Source organism: Corvus moneduloides, chromosome 3 (genome assembly GCF_009650955.1).
Source record: "Corvus moneduloides isolate bCorMon1 chromosome 3, bCorMon1.pri, whole genome shotgun sequence".
In the NCBI taxonomy this organism is placed as follows: domain Eukaryota; kingdom Metazoa; phylum Chordata; class Aves; order Passeriformes; family Corvidae; genus Corvus; species Corvus moneduloides.
In genome coordinates this window covers 37009347-37031425 of record NC_045478.1, presented here as the reverse complement: position 1 = coordinate 37031425, position 22079 = coordinate 37009347, and the positions used below count along the sequence as shown (strand labels likewise).

Genomic DNA, 22079 nt, shown 5'->3' with positions numbered 1-22079 from the left:
TCATTTCCCAGTGTAGAACTGCTGGAGGGTTTTGACATTTTAATGGCATGGGTTTAGTTGCTTCTCTGAAGCATTACCGTACCCCAAACACTATTTAGGTGGCACTGGTTGGTTCTGAGCAATCTCTGCTCCATATTTGTCAGTGGAAAGGCTCAGGGTCTTGCAGATGTTCACCTCCAGTTTTCCATGAAGCTGTTCACTAAAATATGTATCTGTTCCGAAGAAACATCTCAGTGCCAAGTGTGGGAATAAATGACATTTCAGCGTGTTTGTGCTCAACTGATGAAATATTTAAGTGCACAGTTTTCTGTTTCTCACTGGTTTGGCTTTTGTAGCTAACTTAGAGCCAGGTGCATGGCTCAGCCTTGCTTGAACTTTGATAGTTTGCTGATCTCTTTACCCTGAGTAAGATGGTATAAACAGCTTGCCTTTTTCTTAAAACCCCCAAAGGTCATTACAGTTTTAATGCGCTCAGGTGGTGCTTCAAAGAACTCGTTATTTTGCACAGCTAATTCTAAATAGATCTACATGCTATTTCCACTGCCAGAACTTCAAATAAGCTCTTTATTCTTAGAAAACCCTATTTCTGTTAAAGCTTGAATGTACCACATTGGTAAACCTAAATGTTTTAGAACTTTTTTTTTTAGCCTTAGAACAAACATGTCTAAAAATAAGCTGGCATCAACTTTTTCAGTATCATGTAATATGCATAACGAACCCACTAACCTGGAAAAAAGGAGAGTTATGTTTTGAGGGAGATTGGATTTCCAAAAGAACAAAACAAAGTTTAAACTTTGACAACAAGCTGGGTAACAAAAGAAACCCAAGTCACTGAGGAAAAGTACCTAATCATCATGTCAGTTTGACATACTCGATTGTACGATGGAACTTTTTTTTTTTGGTAATCTGTTTTGAAAGCCATGAAATAGTTGGTAGCAAATGTTAATCTCTCAAGATGTGTGAACCCTCTAAAAAAAACCAAGCATGGTCCCGGTTTGCATGGTGTTGACCTGAATAAGGGGATAATGTGTTTAAGCAGCTTATTCATTCTTCAGTGCCCTTTGGAAAGGGAGCAGCTCCACAATGGTTTGCCACTCAGGGCACAGACGTGACCACTGTTCTTTTCACTTGCTGAATGTTTCATTCTTTTGTGTCCGCCACGGGTTTCTTCATATGTTGTTCCAAACAGGACCATAAAGGAACTTTTTGGGGCTATTTCATGTCAAACTGTAACATTTGTTAAGCAGAATGCACTGAGCTGTAAAGGAATTCTGAACTCTGAGTATATAGCTGGCCAAGCTTTTCATCAGAGATGTGTTGCTGAATTAATTGTCTCTGCTTGTGAGACTTCCCAGGCTAGAGGTTTATACATACTCCAGAAACACTGTAATAATTATTTTAAATATTTCACATTAAATTTCAGCATCAAAGGTAGGTGAATAAGCTCAAACAGTGGTCCTATAAATGGAACTGCTTTGGAGTTCTGAGTTTTAGTGTTGACTATAGATTTAAAAGCTCACAGACATGAAAAATGCAGAAGCAGCAAAAGGAGTGTAAGAGCCTGTGTAAGTTTCAAGGCAGACCCATGTCTGGTTTAGCACTTTTTGAACAGAGTAATGCGATACCTGTTTCTCTTGAACTTTCACAGAATCATTGCCCATCTAAATTGCCTTCTTGAAGGAATCAGACTGATTCAGTCTTGGCCACAAAGTGTTTTAGAAACACGTCTTTAGAATTTAAAAAATAAAGGGAGCAAAGATTTTTTTTTTTCATTTTGAGCATTGTTTTATAAAATGAGAAAACAGACATTGCCTAATAAAAAGCTTGTGGAAGCTCTTTGAAAAGAGCAAATCAATTAAGGAAGAAGAATTAGAGGAGTTGGAAAGGAATTAAGTTATTTACTCTGAATTGGACAGTGGAACATGCGGTATCCTTGCACAGGACATGGAGTAGCAGAAGCCTACTGGCATGGAAAGCTGTAGAAATGGGATTTTAGAAATGAGACTGCTGTTTCTGAGTCCTACCATGATGTTCCTGACAGAGGCTCCTGAGGCTTGCCAGTTCTTCTTCCCAACCTTGTGTGCTCAATCTGGTGGGAAGCATGAGACAGCTCATATGGGCTCTCCAAACTTGCCTTAAAATTTCATGTTGTTAAGTAGTTAATTTGCACTTCCTGTGAATTCATCTCCCAGAAATATATATTTATCCTTGATTTTTCAGATTCATTTTTAATAACTAGGCAAACTCAAAATGGAAATGAAAAAATAATTCCAGAAATAGTTCTTGACTACAAAGTTTGAAGTGGTTATATAAAAAAAAGAAGACTATACTAACCGGACAATTCCTTTGACAGATACCAGGTCAAACTCTTGCAAGTTTTTCCTGCAGATCTAGAATAAGTACAGAATTATTATTTTGATTTTGCTGCTAGAATATTTAGGATAATGTAAATACACAGGCAAAATTATTTCCTCAAAAACTATGTTACTTAAGCATGACTCCTACACTGTGTTGGTGAAGGGAATAAATAAAATACTTACAGTGTAATGACTTCAACTTCATTTATAAAGTAATTTTAATTTTGAGCTTTATTCATGTTTCACTTCAAAAAGTTGAACTAACAACTTCTGAATGGCTGTAAGTAATGTATTACAAAATTTTCTGAATTGGTGATTAATACAGCAAGTATTAAAAAGTTCAGCTTTTAAACCTGCTTGATCTTTTAAAATATTCTAATCTTATATCTTTACTTCTTTGTGGATGTGGAGAGAAAAGTGAGGGAGAGACAAACATCTCTATCTGTAGGTCTGCATCAGGATACTCCCAGGGGAGGCAGAATACCACCAAAGATTTTGAGTTTCATACTGATTCAAATCAATCTTTAACAGGGGCTTGTGGCCCAGAGGAATTTTTTCAGTTCTACAGCATAAAAAAAAGGCTGGGATGGGAATTTAGGCGCTTCTCTAAAATTCAGAAATCAAATTTCTGTTTCCCAGTCTGGATCAGGTTGAGAAAGCTTTCCAGACTTCTTGCTTCATTTTTCATTCTGAAGGCTCTCTCTTGGAAGGTGAGTTGGTCTGTACTTTTCTTTACAATGTTTTTTCTAGTTGAAGCTGGTGTAAAAATTACTGCCACCCTGTTGGGTTTTCATATTATTTTTGGATGAAAAATATTTAGTCAAGCTTCTGACCTATTCTGCAAGCTGTTTGGGCACGTGTGGGAGGATTGCATACAACATATAATGGGGAAATTAGCTTATTTTTTTTCAGAGGCATGTGAGAAATAATAGCAGAGAGTGCCTTTATACCTGAGTTCCTGGGAGAGCCAGTGGAAGCGTGAGACTTGCTGTGGGGAATTGCTGTAGCTGAAGCGGATGGTCAAAAGTGGTTGTAAAATGCTTTGAACACTTTTAGTAATTTGTAAGTTATAATTTGGAAATATATCTGACCTTCTAGTAGTGAAGACATGGCATGATACAGGCTTAGTGTTTTTATGGACCATGGGAAAGTCTGAGTCATAAAGGTAAAGGAAGAAAAAGTGCAAGATTTAAGCATAGACAAATTCAGAAATCATATCCAACTGATGGAACATGGATAGCTGAAATGAAGAATTCTAGAATCTAAACTGATAATCTAAAAAGTTTGGAAGGAAAAGGGCAAAGGCTTGGTTATGTTTTGGCGTATTGAATTTTAGAAAGCAGCACATTTTCTGAATATCAGCTCATCAACAGTTGAAATGATGGTCTCTGGGAGAGGTTTGTGAAACATGCTGATAAAATTAAGGAAAACGGCTTTTTTAAAATGTCAGAGCACTTTCAGGATATAAAAGAAAAATAGAAAATTACTAACTAAAGCTTTAAAAGACACTTTTGAAACCTGACTTCCCAGAGTAAATTTTACTTTTTTACTTGGAAACTATACACTTCCTTTGAGACTAGGGTATCCCTTTTCCTTGATACAAAAAGGGTGTTTCTTTAATCTCTTTATATTTCTTCGGTCTTAATGTAGAGGTGGATGAATTGGTATGTACTTCATATGCTTGGGTTAATCCTCAAACACTGTATTTTTGTCCCCTTCTTGTTAACTGAGAGTGTAGTATTGTAACTTGCTCATGTAGTAGTTCAAACATTTTTTTTTTTAAACAGGAATTGCTGAAAGATCCTTTGTATATTGGGCTGAGACACAAGAGAATTAGAGGTCAAGCCTATGATGATCTTCTTGATGAATTCATGGAAGCTGTGACTTCAAGGTAAGTGATATATGTGTGCTAGTCATTGATTAATTCCACTGTGAACTTCGTCTTGAGAGAAATAAAGGTCAGTAGCTTATGAAAAGAAGATAGAGTTGTTAGGTTCCAGATAATTTTTATCTTGAGCATAGTATTTTATGAGTTTACAACTGCCTGAACTATTTACCTTCAATATTGCAGTTTTATGAATTACATGAGCAGTAAAACTCATCTGAATATAACTCATTTTTCAAACTTCTTTTTCAAGGTTTAGATTGTTAAATATTTGCCTAATAATTTTCCCCGCCTAGCACTGTGCCTACATGATCTTCTCTGTCTCTGTGATTTCATATGTGAGATGTCAGCAGCCTTAAAGAAGCTATCATACTTGGCAACCCCTGCCTCTGCCCCCACCAAACCCACAACAGGACTAAGCTTTCAGTGTTTTAATTTTAAGTGTCATGGTATGGACCTACACCAAGTCAGCTCTTTCACTTGTGTCTTATTTCCTGTACAGAAAGTAGTTAAATTTATTATTAGACTGTGATGCATAAAATAGTTCTCCTTACGTGTCAAATAACACTTTTGCTCATATTTTCCTTGTTTGTTAAAATATTTGGAGTTCTAGCTCTGCATTCAATGTGTATACCTAAAATAGCTCAATTGCCATGATCCATAGAGGAATGTGTCTTCTGCATCTGCATCCAAAGGTGAGGCTGATCTGTGGAACCTGGAGATACTTTCCAGCTCCTCAATCTTGTCTTGCGCCCCATCTGCACTTGACACAATCCTGAGACCTTACCTGGACATACACAACCTCTGTTCTTCCTGCCTTGATTGCTGTGCAAGAGAAACCTGGCCAAGCAGGCGGTATTAATTTCTGTGCTGAAACACATATTCCTTCATGGACTACTATACTCTTCTCCATCATCCCCAGTTAGCTGCCACTCCCTTGTTCATAATGGTCCTATGGATGTTGCTGGTTTGACTCTATCCTGTTGTGTGTTTGCTACTTAGCTAAACGCTCCCTTTCAGATAAAATTGATGAACCTTCCTAATAGATTCAGCTCCCTAAAAGAATGTTCAGAGCATTAGAAGTTGCTCTGTGGTCTGTGTTTTGAGAATCTCTAACATAATGCATTCTCCCTAAATAGCCCTTTCTTTAAAATGAACCGCTGTTCTTCATACTAAAGGAAATAATCGGAGTCAAGCAGAAGATTATCTCATGAATGCCTGAAGGTCTGGTTGACATGCACTTCTTACTTAAACATCTTTAAAGCTCTGTAATTTTGAGCAATTTTGAGCAATTTGTGTTTGCTTGACCTTCTGAAAGATCACTTTGTTCTCAGCTAAATCTGTCATGGTCAGCAGTGGTTGAAGTTCATGTTTGAAGTGGAGCACTTAAAAATTGTAATTCCAACTTTGCGTGGTTTACTTGTGAATTGTTTTGCCTGTAGTGTGATATCTACATTCATTATGATACCCATTTACTAAGGTGAAGGGAAAAGTGATGTAGTTAGATCAAAATCTAGTCCAATTGCTCAATAATTTTACAGGTTCCTAAATTCAGATTTGTGTTTAATGTGCCGCTGGCAGACTCAGCACTTACAGCTGATTCTGGCATAGCAGGTCTGACTGTTAAACATGCAGGTCATGGTTCCCTTTGCAACCATTGTGGTGATCTAGATAATTGTATACTTTGGTTACACGATAATTATTTTTCCTCATGAAGGTTTCTATTATGTTTTTCCTCTTTTCACTTTGCTTAGCCTTCTGCTGGCTGTTTCACTGAGGGAGTATTTGCTTCGCTAATCTTAGATGCATGTTTGGTCTGTTAAATTTTATGTTAGTCATATTTATTGTTAGTTATTGCCATGGTGCTCCAAAAGAAGCTTTCTTATTTAGCACTGCCTAATCAGTTCTGGGAATGGGATAAATTCTGGTGAAATCTGTTGTCGTGGTGTTTTCAGTACATCTCTAAGATGTACATAATCATGAACATTGTAAAACACAAGGCTGTCATGTATTTTTAATAAGTCTAAGTTAAAGACAGTGTGATGACATATTTTCAAGTTGGAAAGCTATGTGAAATACCTATTTTAGATCTTTTACACCTTCATAATTCTCCAGAGAGGCCAAATGCTAACAGAAGTGAGAGCCAGGTTTTAGCAGCATTGCCTGGGAGCAAGAAGGAGTGGGCAGCAGTACAGGGCGGTGCACTTTGTACAGTCTTTTTATTGGCTTCCAGGGAATTTTCCTATATGTCATCTTGATTGATTGTTAAATTTTTAAAATCTATATTTTTATAAGCTGATGCAGAATAATTTATAGTGTTTCATGTTGAAATGTCACCTTTATACAATGAATGGTATGGTAATAAAAAAATGCTTTATAAAAAGGTATAGTTTCATCAACTGCAATACTTTCCTCTTCTCAGCCTCCACTGATACTCACCCCAAAAATTTCTTCTTATGAAACAAAATTATTTATGAGTCAGGATTAAAAGAAAAAAAAAAAAAACAACAAAACCAACCAACAAACCCAAAACTTAAACTATCCATTACTAAAAGATTTTGGTACAGCATGGCAGAATGGAGCTACTACATTGTGATTTTTCCCAGATGATGGAAGGCAGAAACATGTGGAAAGCATCTGGATTTCTGGTGACACAAATTCAGTGAACAGCTTTTATTTATTTACGTATGTATACATTTATCTGTTTATTTATTTATTACTAGTGCCAGCAGCTGCCCTCTGAGGGCACATACTATAATTTCTCTGGGCATTACCAGGTGGTTCTTGCTTTTGTGTCAGTGCAGTAATTTAGAGGAACAGGAATATTCTAAATGGAAGGAATGTTTTATAACAGGAGAAAAAAATGGACAGTTGTCTTCATCAGTGAAGAACATAATTCCAACTGGAATTCAGAAACGTTTGTTAAGTTTCTACCCTGTGGAGAAATGGGTCATAAAACATTTTATACAGACAAGTAAATTTTTCCAAATGACAAGTTGTTCTTAAATATCTGTGTTTACAGAGGAAACTTTGAGAGGAGGGATTGCTAAACAACACTTTGGTAGCTGGGATTGATCCACCAAAGCTTCCTCTGTAACCAGAGAAAGTAACTCTATGTTTTTATTCCAGTTCCTCTTTCTTCTCTGCTTGACTGTGATGATGCAAAGTGAAATATATCAGTGGCCAAGAGGCATTCATGTACAACAGTGAAAGGATTATGGAAATGCTTGAGGGGAAAATATGTAGAATGGAGATGGAACAAGAAATGAAAGGAGAGGAAAAAGGCATCTTTTCAATAACAGGGACCTGAATTTCCTTGTCTAATGCAAGAAGTAAATTTAAAGAGTATGGAAATTTTTTTCCATATTTCAAAGGATATTTCATTTTAGCAAATCTGGTAAAGATAACTCCACCCTGAACCCCTCAAAAGAATGTCAGAGTAGGGAAGAACAGCATCTTACCAGCTTTGCTTCCTGCTGCAGATCATCCTCAATGGAAGTCATTGTACTAGGCAGGGAAAATACTGACTTGCACCTCTGGCCTATGAACAGATAGGAAACTTAGAAAATGGAAAGAATCTGGTGGAATTTCCATAGATTATTTTCTTGCCTACCTACCGCAACCTCAAAGAGTTGGGTGGAATTATTTTATGAGCTAAACTCTGTGGATTTGTGATGCATACGAGCAGCCTTGTATCACTGAAATTATCTTTCTGAGTGTGTGTGATGGTAAGTTTTCAGTTAGACTTCAAGATACAAATAATAGTGGTGGACCCGTGAAAAGTAATGCCATGTGTCGTTTACGTTCTCTTCTGTAATCATACTTTGATTAAATCCTTCCCTGCTCTTTTTATATGCTGTGCTTTTCTCAAGTTTGTGAGCTATAAACTAAGCTGCTGACAATTGTAATTCATTATGTTCTATCCTAAATTACCATGATGTAGTCATTATTCCTCATTTGCCTGATTACATTATTCACAGATGGTAGCAGTATTTCATTTCACTTCATGTACTACTTTAAAGCAGTGTTTTATGGTAAATACGGTTTAGCTAACTTTGAGAACAACTGTAAAAGCAATGTATCCACAAAATCAAAATATAAAAGTATTTTAATAGCAATTTTCATTTAGTAGATTGCATTAGAATATAGTTCAGTTTGTGACTAAATTAATTAATTCATACAGCCCTTACTTTTGGCAAGAGAATGTACTGGCAAGAAGTCAACTTAAAAGGTGCATATAGCTGTGCATCATTAAGGGAGGGGTTGGACCACACAGTCATTCTGACAGTATGTCCAATCACAGGTTGTGAGAACATTGGTGCCTCTGTCCTCTTTTGCACTGTAATGGTGCAAGACCAAGACTTATATCATGCCTATATGTTCCCATATTGATCAAGCTAAACTGGCTGTCAGAAAGTGTGCAGGAAGAAATGCTGCTGCAACAACTCCCTCCTATGGCAGACTTAGTGAAGATCTTTTTGCACTGAGATTTTTTTTCCCTCAGTGGGACTTAAGACCTTTGAAGCAATTTTTCAAGTCTATGACCACCTGCTCCTTCCACCATGCAGTGAACATTAACTTCCTAATGAAGATCACTGTGGGCAGCAGGAGAGGAGCAAGGTGGGTCCTTTGGCACTTGCCCATAGACTGCCTTGACTACAGCTAGAATTGCTCTTTGAACCTACCCTCAGTTCCTTCCTGTGCTTACAGCTGAGATTCATTCCCACTCATTGATGGGTTTGCATTCTTCCTGAAACTACCTGGGTCCAGGCTTCCTTGCCCACCTAGACTCCCAGGTGGACTTTTTTACACTCATGGGATGAGACCATTCGGAAGGCTTCTTAGCTTGTTTGACTATTAAGATAAGTTCTTGGATTAAAAAAACCCCACACAGTGGTTTTAAATGAGAAACTGTTTCTTTGGATAATGGACAGTGCTGTGGAAGAGGAAAACTCAGACAGTTTCATAATCAGGGTTTATTTTCTTATCCTAGTTTAAGCAACTATGATGGTTTGCCTGAGGAATATCTTCAAATTTTGTGATTAACCATGATGACTTGTAACTGATACCACTTGAAACATTTAAATCGTCAACAGATGATGCCATCTCTAAGAGGGTTGTTAAGGAACCCTGAACCCTGCTCCAGGCTGTGGTGCTTAGTGGGGTACCCTGCTTGGAATTGTCCTCACCTGCCTGTGTAGGGGGAAAAGAGAAGTAAACTAATTGTACTGTTTTTCTTGAGATGGGATGCTCGTGTGCACATTTGGCACTCCTTCAGTTCCCAGATCCAGGGAACTCTGACACGGAGGAAAGATGATTTGGTAGAAGACGTCTGCTTCTGTATATTCTGTTACATTAGGGGGAGTAGGTTAATTAATTCATTCCTCGTATGAATACCCTTATAAATAGGGTAGTCACAGAAAGAAGAATGTAGGCAAGCAATTTGTTGTTGGTTGGTTGGTTTTTTACTTAGTGCCTCGTATCCTTCTTCTTTCCTTTCCTGTTGGTTCATTGGGTGGTTAAATCATATCTGATTGCTGGAAGTGTTACAAATATATGCTCTACAGACTTTTTGGACCCAATAAGCAGTGTAAGGAAAAGTGAGTCTGGCAGTGAAGTAAAGTCACAGCAGGATAGATAGAACCTAATCAAGTTTATTTGCAGAGAGACACCTATTATTGTTTGTGATGCAAGACCTTAGAGAAATTCTTAGCAAAGATCAGCAGAGGAGCCTTAAAGAAATAAATTCATCCTTTAAAGAAAACAAAAACTATTGAAATCCTCAGATGTGGTACTGAGTGGGAAGGCGATTGTTTTGGATTTTGAGATAAGATAGAGAAAGTGGAGGAATATTTTAGTATTTTTAATATTCCTGTTGTACCAAAACTGATTCTGGAGCTCAAATTGGATGTATTAATGTTCTAATAATGCTCAGTTATGCCCCAGACTTCAACAAGTGAAGCACATGCTGTTCCTGGGCTTTTCTTCTCCAAACTATTTTAAAACAGGATTTTTCAAATGGAAAAGGCCTGGGTAATCTCAGTTACTTTCGTTCATCTTTTATAGCTCCAGCAAATGGTGGGCAGCATTCCCAACAGAAGTTAGCTGGTGCACTGTATTGTAAATGGAGTGAATGTTGATTTATTTGAATAATTTGTGTGAGTGTAATATTTTAACAAGGTTTATATTGTTGTTACGGAAGTACAGTAGTTTTCCAGGCTGTCAGAAGCAGCAGTTTCTTTTTTTCTTTCTTTTTTTTTTCCCCCTTTGGAAACTCTGGTAAAGTAAAATAATAAAATTTTGGCTTCAGTTCACATCAGAATGCAGTAACTTATCTGTCCCTTTTATCCCAGCTCTGTCTCTTTCCCACTAGAAGTCAAGAAGTATTTTTACCTATATTTCAACTCTCAGGAAAACTTTCGGTCACTGTTGGTCTGGCTAATTGGATTTGAGTACCTCAGTGCTTCATCTCTCTTTGGTCCTTTACCTCTACCAGAGAGCAACACTGCTGTGCTTTATTCAGAGTATCCCACCCGAACTGCTGCTGCTGAGATTCCTGATCCATGGCAGTGGATCAGCCCATGCCCACGGTTGCCTCTGCTGCCTGGTTGCCTACAAATAATAAGCCATTCATAAATATCACTGACATAACCTATTCATCATTTGGTTGTTACTAACTTGTTTTCCCACTGGCTGACTTAGCAGTAAACCATCATGGCTCACTGTTTTGTATGTCAGGTACTTGCAAATTGCTATGTAACTGTATTTTTATACTGTTTTTCATTGTAGTTGTACCCTTTTAAAATAAAACCTAGCATGAGGGAATAGATACATTGCCATGGATCTTCAGTGGATATCCTAGAGCTGAAGTTTAGATCTTTTCGTACCCGAGTTTCATATTTTTTCTTTTAAGTGTTGTCATCACTGTATTAAAAATTGACAGTGACATTAGACAAAGAGCTATAGTCTCAGATTAGACAAATGAGAGTATTCCCAGAATTTAATTATCCATGCTCCTTGAGATTGTTGCGAGACAGGGCACTTGCTAGACTGAACAACTTTTTTGCAGTCTTCCCAGGAAAATTGCAATGGGAACTTCAATGGCTTCCCTGGCCATCCTACAATCCTAGTAGTAATCCATATCCAATCCTTGCATAGCCATATAGTGTACTGAAGTGTGGGCAAACAGCACTTCTGAAAATCAGGATACTTCTCTTTTGCTGCTTAACTGTGGATTTAAACGCTGACTTGTAAAATGCAAGTATTTAACCGTATACTGAGGTTATGTTAGTCTTTCAGCTGTGCAAACCTTGTCATATGAACTCTTTGCCAGGGTTTTGGGACTGGGATTCAAAAGCATGCCAGAACTGCATTCTGGAGTTGTGTACATTATCAGTTGAATGCTGGGAACTGCCTCTCTCCTTCTATCCCTTCAGTCTCTCTATACCAATTTCATGCCAATAAAGCAAACTGAGAGCTTGCTTAATTGAAGGGAGCTAAAGACTGATGCTCTTAATTGCAAGATCATACAATTGATTCATTTCACTGATTCATTCTTGGTTTTTTTAATCTAGAGGTAAGGAGACAGTATTTGGTATCCGCAGAATTTTTACCCTTTTTGGAAATTCCAGACGCACATCTTATTTTTGCATTAGCAATCACTGGTGTTTATAAACCACTGTAAAAAATATTACCCATGGCTTAAAAATGCAACATGACACTTCAAGCCCACTACCGTATGTAAGTGCAGTTAACTGACACTTCACAGACACTCAGCAGTGCTGCCAGTATGAGCAACTTCTGAATAAATCATGTTATCTGTGTAGCTAAGGTATTTGTTTAATTGCAAAGTCATAAAAGTTCTTTGCAATTCTGTAAGTGAATTTATTTTACTAACTAGATTTTTGGAGTTCCAAAGGATGCTGATTGTATCCCCAGAAGGAGATAATAGTGATCTGGTAGGTCGTCTTTAAATAACTGGGGGTGTACATGAGAGAAAAAAAGGAACACATTTTGAAAAATAGACTGGGGTTTCAGTGATTCGAAGATCCTTTTTTTCTTAATCCCTTACTCTTTTAGATCTTCTTATGATATGGTGGGAAGAATTTCTACTTCTCTCCCTTCATTGACTCCTGCAGAAGGAAAGTCTTTACTGTTCTATCTCTGGCACCATGTTACTTCGATATTTCTCCTTTTAAAAATGGGATCTAACTTTGTACAGAACCTGAAAGCAGTCCATTTCAAACATTTTACTTTAGAAACTGCAAGAGAATAATTAGTGAACTATATTTCAGAATTTGGTGGATTTTATCGTCAAAGTTAATCATTCATCTACTTGCTGATCTGTAGTAAGCCTAAATGGCTACTGGAAAGAGATTGCTGGCAGGGATTGTTCAAAATTAACTATTAAGAATTTAACAAAAATAGAGCTAAATACTGCTAGAAAAAGTTAAACCTTCTTTGTAGAATCGCAGAACCATAAAAGATATTATTTCTGAAATATTTAGCTAAAAGATATATAAAAACAATTTGATTATAATTGCTTTGTGATTAATTTCTACTTCTATAAGTAAATTCCTTTATTCCTTTTTTCTTCTCTCTCTCCCCCTATTCTAAAAGACCTTGATGGAATAGGTATTTGGTATCTTTGCCACTTTGGTATCTTTGGTATCTTTTTTGGGACAGAGCTCTGATCAAGAAAACATGTGCAGGAGTTATTTTTCCTTTAACAGAATGTATGAATAGGAGCAAGCTTATTTGTGTCTGTTAGATAAACTGAAATGTTGTCATGATAGTTACTAATAATAGAAGAGTCTTCACATCTGAAAGCATACTGAGAAAAAAAATGTAGGGGAAAAACAGTGTTCTTTTAATAAGCCATGAGCAGCCACAAAGAATTTAACTAGTGTTAATTTCAGGTTCTGTACACCCTTTGAAAATGTTTAATTAGCTTATTTTTTGCCTAGATGTCATCTGTGTTTGTGGTCCCATATATAAGAACAGAAAACACTTGTGCAATTCTCTGAAATACCACAATTCTCACAGTAATCTCGTATCTTGTGTGCTCTAACCAACTATGAGAAACTCCAAATTTAGCAATAATATTGAAGTCCACTTGCTTACATATACTTTGGTTCTGCACCATTAAAATTAATGTAATTTTTTTTTTAAAGCCTTTTCCAGTAGCTGCAGAATAGAAAGCCTGTCTTGTTAGAGGTTTTGCATTTGGCAGCCCTGGAGTCATCTGAAAACCTATGGAGTCCATTTCTCTGGCAGGATATCATGATCCAGACATTAAGAGATCTTTTTACAGTATCAAGTTTTTATTAAAAGTCTTTGATTAGTCTTTTCTTCTGAAAAATTAATTATAATGTGAGCACATGTTTGACTTCTGGAATACTAAATTTCTGCAGCTGTGGGACAACAGTGATTCTACTGAATTAATACTGGGAAAACAGGTAAATAATTTATCCTTCACATTTATACCAGCTGATTTAAGAATGCCGTAACAGGTAGAAAGAAATGCTGTGTTAAATTTGTTAATTATTCTAAATTTATTGTTAAAAAGTGATTTTTCAGTTTAAGCCAGACTACACAGTCTAAGGATTGTTTTCTTTTCTTTGCCAGAAAAGTATAGAAGCTGTAAATTATATATGGAAAATATTTTTAAAGAACGATATTTTCAGGATAAGAGAACTGAGTGCAGCTGGCTTTGTATATTTTCCAAATCCGATTTCAAAATGGGAACCAGCTGCTCATCTGTAGCTCTTAGCTAAAATGCCAGCATATGCTGGTTGTCTCACGGTGGCCATTTTTGAAATAATGCACGTGAGGAGTACTGGGTATGATCCTGATGTCAAATTCAGCTGCACATCCTGACTTAATCACAGCACCATCTTCAAACACTGCAGGCCCATAGCCTAAAGACATTTGGGTAACTTTTCTGCAAAAAATCCAGGATCAGTGAGGAGATTGTGGTGTATAGAATCCACTGTGCATTTTCAACCAGCTTTCTACCTGAATTACTCAGCCTCTTGCAGCTGTGCTGCTCAAGTGCATTAACAGACACCTCCATCTGGGCAGGCAGCTCCTAAGCATTGGTCTCTGGACATAAGAGCTGACACTGCTGTGCTTTTGTCCCAGATGCCTTCTCCTTTGAGCCCTACAGGCAGAGCTGTCTGGTAGCCATCGTTCTGCTTCTCTGGATTTTGGTTGTGTTATAAACTCCATAATTATGATACTTTGTAATTGCACCTATTGGTATAAAACCATGTTATGGAGAAAACTTTAGAGCAGAAGACAAGGAAATGGCTGTTTCCTACAACTCTTCACTATGTGCAACAGAATGAGGTGCTAAACCAAATTTTTTTTATTTGCGTTTGGGAGAAGGTGGTCAGATGGTCAAGAACAAGAAGCTGATATGAATATAAACAGTTGAAGAGGTGAACAGAGCTATAGTGTTTTCTCAGTTGAGGCTTGTTGGCAGCAGTTTTGGCTTACAGAGCAGAGGTAATGTCAAAGAACCACTTAACAATGTGGGACAAAACAGATTTTTGACAAAGAACATAGTCTGTGCTCCAAAGAAAATCACTAAACTAGTTTAAACTTGAGTAAATACTGCCACAGTTTTCAAACTTCATCTCATTTTTGTTGCCTTGCCTTCATTCTGTGTTAGAAATCCTGCTGTAATTGGAAAAAATTCACCTAAGTAACTTTTTTAGCTGATAAACACAGCAATATTGCTGATGGAGGTTTTAAGTAATGTTCTGTGCCTGAGTATTTGAAATGCATGTAGGTGTTTTAGTGGGGCTTCAGATATGTAACTGAACTGCACTGACATAAACTAAGCAAGGTCATAAATATGAAATCAGAGTTTGAGGAGACTTTTAAACAAATGCTCAGTTCTGTAAGATAAAACCTAAAATGAAAAATGAATGTTAACTAAACTGCCCAGGATGTTCAGGGTTTTTTTCATTGCATTTCTTCTCCTGGGTTACAGAAGTGACTTTGAAGCAGTTGAATCATTCTAAGAGAAATGGAGAAGGCTAACTTCTGCTTCTTCACAAAGAAAAATGTGTCTTTTAAAAAAGGCATCAAACTCCACTCCTGTGTTGAGTTTTAGAAGTCAAATGTGGATGTATAGTACAAACAATAGTAAATATCTCCTTTAGATAAGAATGGCTAGAATGGAAAGCAGTTCCATTTTTATCATAGTTATTTTAATTAAAAAAGAAAAAGTTTTAATTTTACTCCAATTTTGGTAGTATAAGGTTTTAAAATAGAAGGGACTAACTTTTGGCAGAAGTAGGATACAGGAAAACAAATGCTAGTGTGCTAGTCATCTGTCAGTCATAAGGCAAGAGGGTGCTATGAACTAATTTTGAAGTTCTGAGCAGAGCTGATGGTACCATAATGGACCTGGCTTAGATTGCTTTTATCACTGTGAAATGTTATGCAGTTTATAGTAGTTGTAGACTTAACTACAATCTGTATTAGGGGCACTCTTCACTTGCAGCACCTGACACTGGGATTCAGATTGTGCCTGTGGTTGAAGACTTTGCTTAAATATCACATTTACAGGAAACTGAGTTCTTTCATTTTTAATAAGGTTAGTGTTTGCTTTTTTTATTTAGTTATTAAGCAATAAATTCCAGTGTTCTGCTGCTCAGAGGTGTCACCTTGAAACTCTTAATGCAAGCATGACTGTTATATCCTCAGGAGGAGGATGTAGTAAGAGATGGTCCTCTGCTGGGAAAAATCTGCTATCTTCTTTTTGTATGCTTTCCTCTTACGTGTGCTGTGTGAGACCACCAGGGAGTTATACCTTTCCTGCTCTAAACTGGTAGCTGCGGTTCCTGGCTGCAAACACCATGATGAGTGAGGGAACTACACCACCACTAAAGTACTGCAACTTCTATGCCAGTGATGCTGTGGATTAAGAATATTGAAGGCATCCAAAGAAAACCCCAAAAAACCAAACCAAAACCAGAGCAACAAAGTAATTTGCCAGATTTTGTGGATTCAAGCAGTTCTGCTAGACCAGCTGATGTCAGAATGACTCTTTTTTTTCCCCTAATATGGTATATAGACCTTAGTTAGGTTTTGAATGTCATGACAAAATTACTTGTGGCCTGCTTGATTTTTTTCCTTCCTTGGTGGGGTAGGGGTAGAAGCTTTTAAAGACAATAACCTTGTCTGGTGTGATGTGTCTTGGACGTTTTTTCCTTAATGTGACAACACCTTACCTCATTGGTAAATGATAAAATGAACCCTTGTGCTGTCTGCAGCAAAGCATCTACTGCAGCTGGTTAGCACAAAATATGGTGCAGTCTGAGCAGTGCCTGAGCTTTCAGTTAGTGTGGAAATCAGACATCAGGGTTCTGAAAAGCCTGCTTGCATGTAGTGGGAGTCCGCAACTTCCACATTTTTTATCTCTTTTATGTTTCTGGTTTTGCTTACCTCCTAGAGTTGCCTTCTACTAGTAGTATCTCATCCTATTGCCTTTTCTTCCTGATTGGATTTTGTAAATTCCAACTGTGCTTTCTCCTTTATTGCCCACTTCTCTCCGTATAGGTTTGTTCAATCCTAATCCTACCTGTGTTCTTAGCCATTTTTGTTCCCACCTATAATTATCTCTAATCCTTCTATGTCACAGCTGTTCTCTCTTTTATATCCTTCTGGGTTGTTGATTTGTAGTTGTAAATCATGTTTTCTAAATACATTGGTTTGGTAATTTAATTATTTTGTTTCACGATCTTCTAACTTCCGCTGTCTCGGTCATGTTCTGTCTGGCTGTTGTTTGTCCCATGTCCTTGGTTCCTTGTCTGGTTCTGTCATAGCACACCACTGTTCCCACCCTTCCCTTATTAAGGGATAAATAGATGATAAGCAACAAAAGCAGCAGTTGTTGCTTGCTTTTCAGCTTCATTAATACTTCCTTGCTATCACTGTCCCCACTAAAAGTAAGAAATATTAAAATAGTTTTTGTAACTGCTTTTGTAGATCACTGAAGCATCTCAAATTTTGCTTCTTAAGCTTTGTCCCAAATGGGATATAAATTATTTAGTAACATTGCTAAGTACGAAGGACTCAGCAAGATACTATCTTTATAGTCTTATTTTAGAGTGATTAATACATTGTATGTAAGAAAGAGGAGACAGTTTCTTTCCACAAACATCTGTTTATGATTTAAATTCTGCAAAATATCCAAAAAAAGGCTGTGTGGTGAATACAGACTAAGAACTTTCGCCACGTATCCTACTATCCCGAGGACTGCTCCTATACTACTATTAATTTTGTTGGTATAATTCCAAATCTGTCATACAGAGTTTCAAAATATTTTTTGTCGCATACCCTATTACTAAACAAAAATAAAACCTGAAAACTTGGGCACTATTTCTGTAGCTGATATATATTATTTGATTAATCCTGCAACATAAAATTATGGTCAAAAGCGTATTGTCATTATGAGTGAGTTTTGCTGTAAATAGATGGGAATGTATTTGAGAAAGTCAGGTTTGCTCCATGTGCCTTATTTATTTATTTATTTATTTATGTAGATGTGTTCCTTTCCAGTGACAGATCACACCTGTTTTCCATGTAACAACCATCTGGTCTTAAAGCTGGGGATGCAGCCCCCTTTTTCACAGCTTGCTCAGTCTCTTCCAGTTAGATCTGCTCTGGTCAAGTCGTGGCATGCAGAGCTAATATGTTTAGAGGGATTCAGATAAACATTAAATTTTGCACAGCCTGACTTCTGCACTAACAGGTTGTTTTGTATTTCCTAGCCATCTCTTGGATGAAAGAGAAGCACATTATGGCGGCGTTTAAGAGGCTTTTGGGCAATGGCCTTAATAATATGCCTTGACTTGTGGTCCACCCTGAGGTGATCAGTTAGAATAGATGATTCCTGTAGGTCCCCTGTCAACTGAAGTATTCTATTTTCTGTGAGCTTTGGCTCTGTTGAAAGAAGTACGTATTTTTGACTTTGGATTGTTCAATTTGCTGAGGAGACCTCAATGCTGAAGTAAATATGGATTCCATGACTTGTTTGTGTTTCTGCAGTTTGAAAACTTGTTTTTTCAGACATCTGGTATGTTCCCTAAGCATGTCCTGCTTAGGGCATGCCTTCTAGGAGAACAAGTTGTTTGTCTCTTGGCATAAAGATAAGGCTGTCCTTTACAGCAAAACTTACTGGATCTGTGTTCAAATTCTACCAAGCAAACACTGCAAGAAGATCAGGAAAAAGGTGAGATTCCAGCATCTAAACCCACTTTGGTCTATTAAGAAAGTCTTTCTTTAAAGTACTTTGAAGCTACAGAAAGGGCAATAGAGATTTTTTTGGACTAGATATGAAAGCTGAGAGCTCATGAGGGGGTTTTTGTAGGACAGAGTGGAAATCATGGTATCACTCATCCTCGTAGAGAAGAGATTCCTTTGGAGCTCAAGTCATGGCATTATTGCTCATGACTTCCAAAGTGTTCAAGAATTTTTGCTGGAGACTCAAGCCAAGCCTTGGAAAAGTTTAGCTGCTGAGTGCTACATTTAAGAGCCCACTTCTGGGCACGTGGCTAGTGCAGGATAGCTGTTGTGATGCTTCTAGACTTTGTTGGTGATTGAAGGGTAAGAAACAACATCTGGAAGATGCCAAATGGACATCCAGGGCTGTTATCTGTAGTGTTTCTCTGTAGGGCATTATTAGTCTTTATGCTGCACAGTAGCTCATACATCGTAGCCATTGTACAACAACTCAGAGTGCGTAAGCTGAGTTTCCTTCGCTATATTTAAATGTTTTAACTATTTTCACAGCACTATCCGTGCCCCCAACCAGGAGGTTCATGGAGGAATCCCTAGAGACAGTCTCTTATCACTCTTCCAAGCTGTTATCCCAGAAATTGTATAATATTTATGAATTCACAAAATCTTAATGTGCCTTTTTTTTTTCTTCAATGGCTAAAACAAAGAAAGGAACTGAAAGCATTTTGGACACATCTATACTTCAAATATTTAGAGACGGGTGGGGACTTGATTATTTAGCTGAATTTTGTGAAGATTTAAAGCACTAGTTGTCTACATGGAATGCCAGAAAATGCAGATATTTTAAAAGATGCATATGTGTGTATATGTATATAAATTTATAAAACAATAATAATTCCAGAAGTATAAAATTGGCTGTAGTCCTAGTTTTTCAGTTAAAAATAATAGTGCTGGAGATATTGAGTGGATCCTCATGGCTTTAGAACTGTTTTACCAGATCATTGCTAGATGCTTTTCTTATTTAGTAGACTTTAAACATTTCCAAGAGCTCATTATTCCCATCTCTAGGGAAGAGACTTAGCAGACAGCTACAGTTATTGTACATCTTTCCTGGCTTTTTTAAGGGAAGTGGGGGAGGGAAGCAGTGTAATGGACATGTGTTTCCTGACCAAAAATCCATCCCTGTGTCAATGTCCTGTGAGTATTTGAATGAGAAACTGAATAAATTCAACAACAACAAAAAAGTATCTCCTGACTACAGTAGCTAATGTCTTGGTCCAGATGATCTAGCTTCCTAAATCGTATAGGGGAGAGATATAGAATGAGGAGAGACTTTTTTTCTGCTATCTTTGTCAAATTGTGAGAAGTTTACAGAACTAATCTCAGTTCACCATCTGATCCTAATTTTCGGCTGAGTTCAGTTTATCGTTGCCTGTCAGAGCCCTGAGACAAATGAAAACAAAAAGAAATTGGCTGGGTTTCTGTGTAAGAAAACATTTTCCTGAATTCTGGAGGAGTTTCCTCCAGAACCCTGAAGGAGGATGTTCAGTAGTGCTGCAATTCCCTGCTGACAGCACTCTGGATGTTACCATGCACACCATGTTCAGTTGGTCATCCTTTCATTAAGTGATTGGGGTCGGATGGCAGCTCTCCTAAGGCTTGTGAAAAATACATTTTACAATTCATCATTTTCATTAATATAAATAGCATAAATTTTAATTTTTGCTGATTACTGCAGCTCACAAAAATAAATTAAGAAAATACAAGGTACTCTAATTGTAGGATAGGAGAACATTCAAATATATCCTGGTATTTGCTACAGTAGGAGCTTCCCTTTTAATCTATTAAATGGAACATTACAATAGAATGTACAATTAAGTAAATAAGCAGTTTCAAAGTGTAACACTTACTCTCCTTTGTGCATTCTTATTTTTTTTCAGCCTGTCTTTCATAGCTTTTTGAAGGGGAAGCAATGGTTTTGTCATTACCTTTTGCATTGCTTGAGCACATGATTCAATATGATATAGGGTTAGGAAACAGTTTTTGGTTTTTGTCCATTGGCAGAGAGTAGACATTTGCTATTTACTTTCTATTTTTATTTTTTTTTATTTTAATATACAGATGATCCTGCCAGTATGAACAAATCTTATGATGTAATCTTTCTGACCCTATTTATATTTTTAGTTACTAAAGCAAATTTAGTTACAACCTGCAAATAAAAACATTACTCAAACCAGGGCCTAACTCTATCCCACAAAGGTGGAATTTGGAGACTGAGGACCGAGGAGAAATATAGATGCCATGCTCTAAGCTATATTGTGTAACAAGAAAAATTATCAGCAAGAGATTTTTCATTAAGGGGACCCAGATGAGAGTCTTTGATAGTACATGGCAGTTTACATTAGAGGAACATCATTTGATAGCATAATTCTGATTATATTCAGTATGTTACTAATTGTATGCATCCACTGAACTACAACTAGCAATTGAGGGATGGATTTTGGGAGCCACCTCAGGTGCCAGAGGGAATGTGAACATGCACATTTAGATATTTTTCTGATACTGTAAAAGTTGGTAGCATTATTCAATCTAGTAACTTCCATTTCTTCAAAAGACTTCTCCCCATGTAAGCATTTATTCCCAGAAGGTTGATTGTGCATATGTGTATTTGCTTCTGAACTAAGAAATTTGCTTTCTGGAAAAAAAAAGATTGTAATATCTTCCTTCTGCTTCCTCCCCACATTTCTGAAAAACAAAAGTATTTTGAGAGTGTTGGGTCACACAGGGCTTTTGTGGGTGTTCTGTGCTTGGCATCACCTGAACATAGCCTTTAAAAAGGTCATATGTATTAGGTGACAGGGAAAATAGCTTTCAGACAGGTAATTGAAAGAAATAGATAATATTATTAACATAGAATAAGCGTAATTAACCTCTTACACTTTTTAGATTGTAATCTATTACTATAAATACATTATCAGACCTCTTTCAGAAAACTTGCAGTCATAGGAAGTACACAGACAAATCAAACCTCTGCTTTATGATACATAATAATAATTGCCATGCTAAGAAAGCTCAAGCTGAGCTTGTTTATTCTCAAAAAGGCATTACAGAAAGAAAAAAACCTCCTGATTTTCTTTGTTATGTGTTTCATTGCATAGTGTAGACATTGCTGAGGAGTAGAATACTTTGCTATATTTTTCCCACATGCACATATTTTTTCTGCAAAACCTATTAAATGCCCTTTCCTTACTCAGAAGTTAAGTTTCTGGCTGGCATGAAGTGACAGGATGATTCATCTATGCAAGCAAAGTTCTTTGATTTTTTTCTGTGATTTAAAGTTCTGAGTTTTTAGGGGATGCAGGGTGGTCTTAGGAAGCTGGAGAATCCAACTCTATAGTTGTGAATGAGTAATGCTAGAACACAGTAAAGCTGCATTAACTGGCATTCTTAAACTCCACTCAGTAGGTGCTACACTATTCTCCATATAATACACTCAAATAATGAGTACTCAAGTAAACCAAGTAATTCTAACTAGATGTGAACATTTCAATATTCACTAGACAACAAAGACCGAAAGTCAG

General features: G+C 37.0%; 1 protein-coding gene across 1 annotated transcript in view; it reads left to right on the top strand.

Annotated features, from left to right (window-relative positions):
- ME1 (malic enzyme 1) overlaps window positions 1-22079 on the top strand; it is a 159258-nt gene that overhangs the window by 85506 nt on the left and 51673 nt on the right. The window contains 1 exon segment of the mRNA XM_032104927.1: window positions 4145-4248. Within this exon segment, the coding sequence (XP_031960818.1) occupies window positions 4145-4248 (104 nt within the window).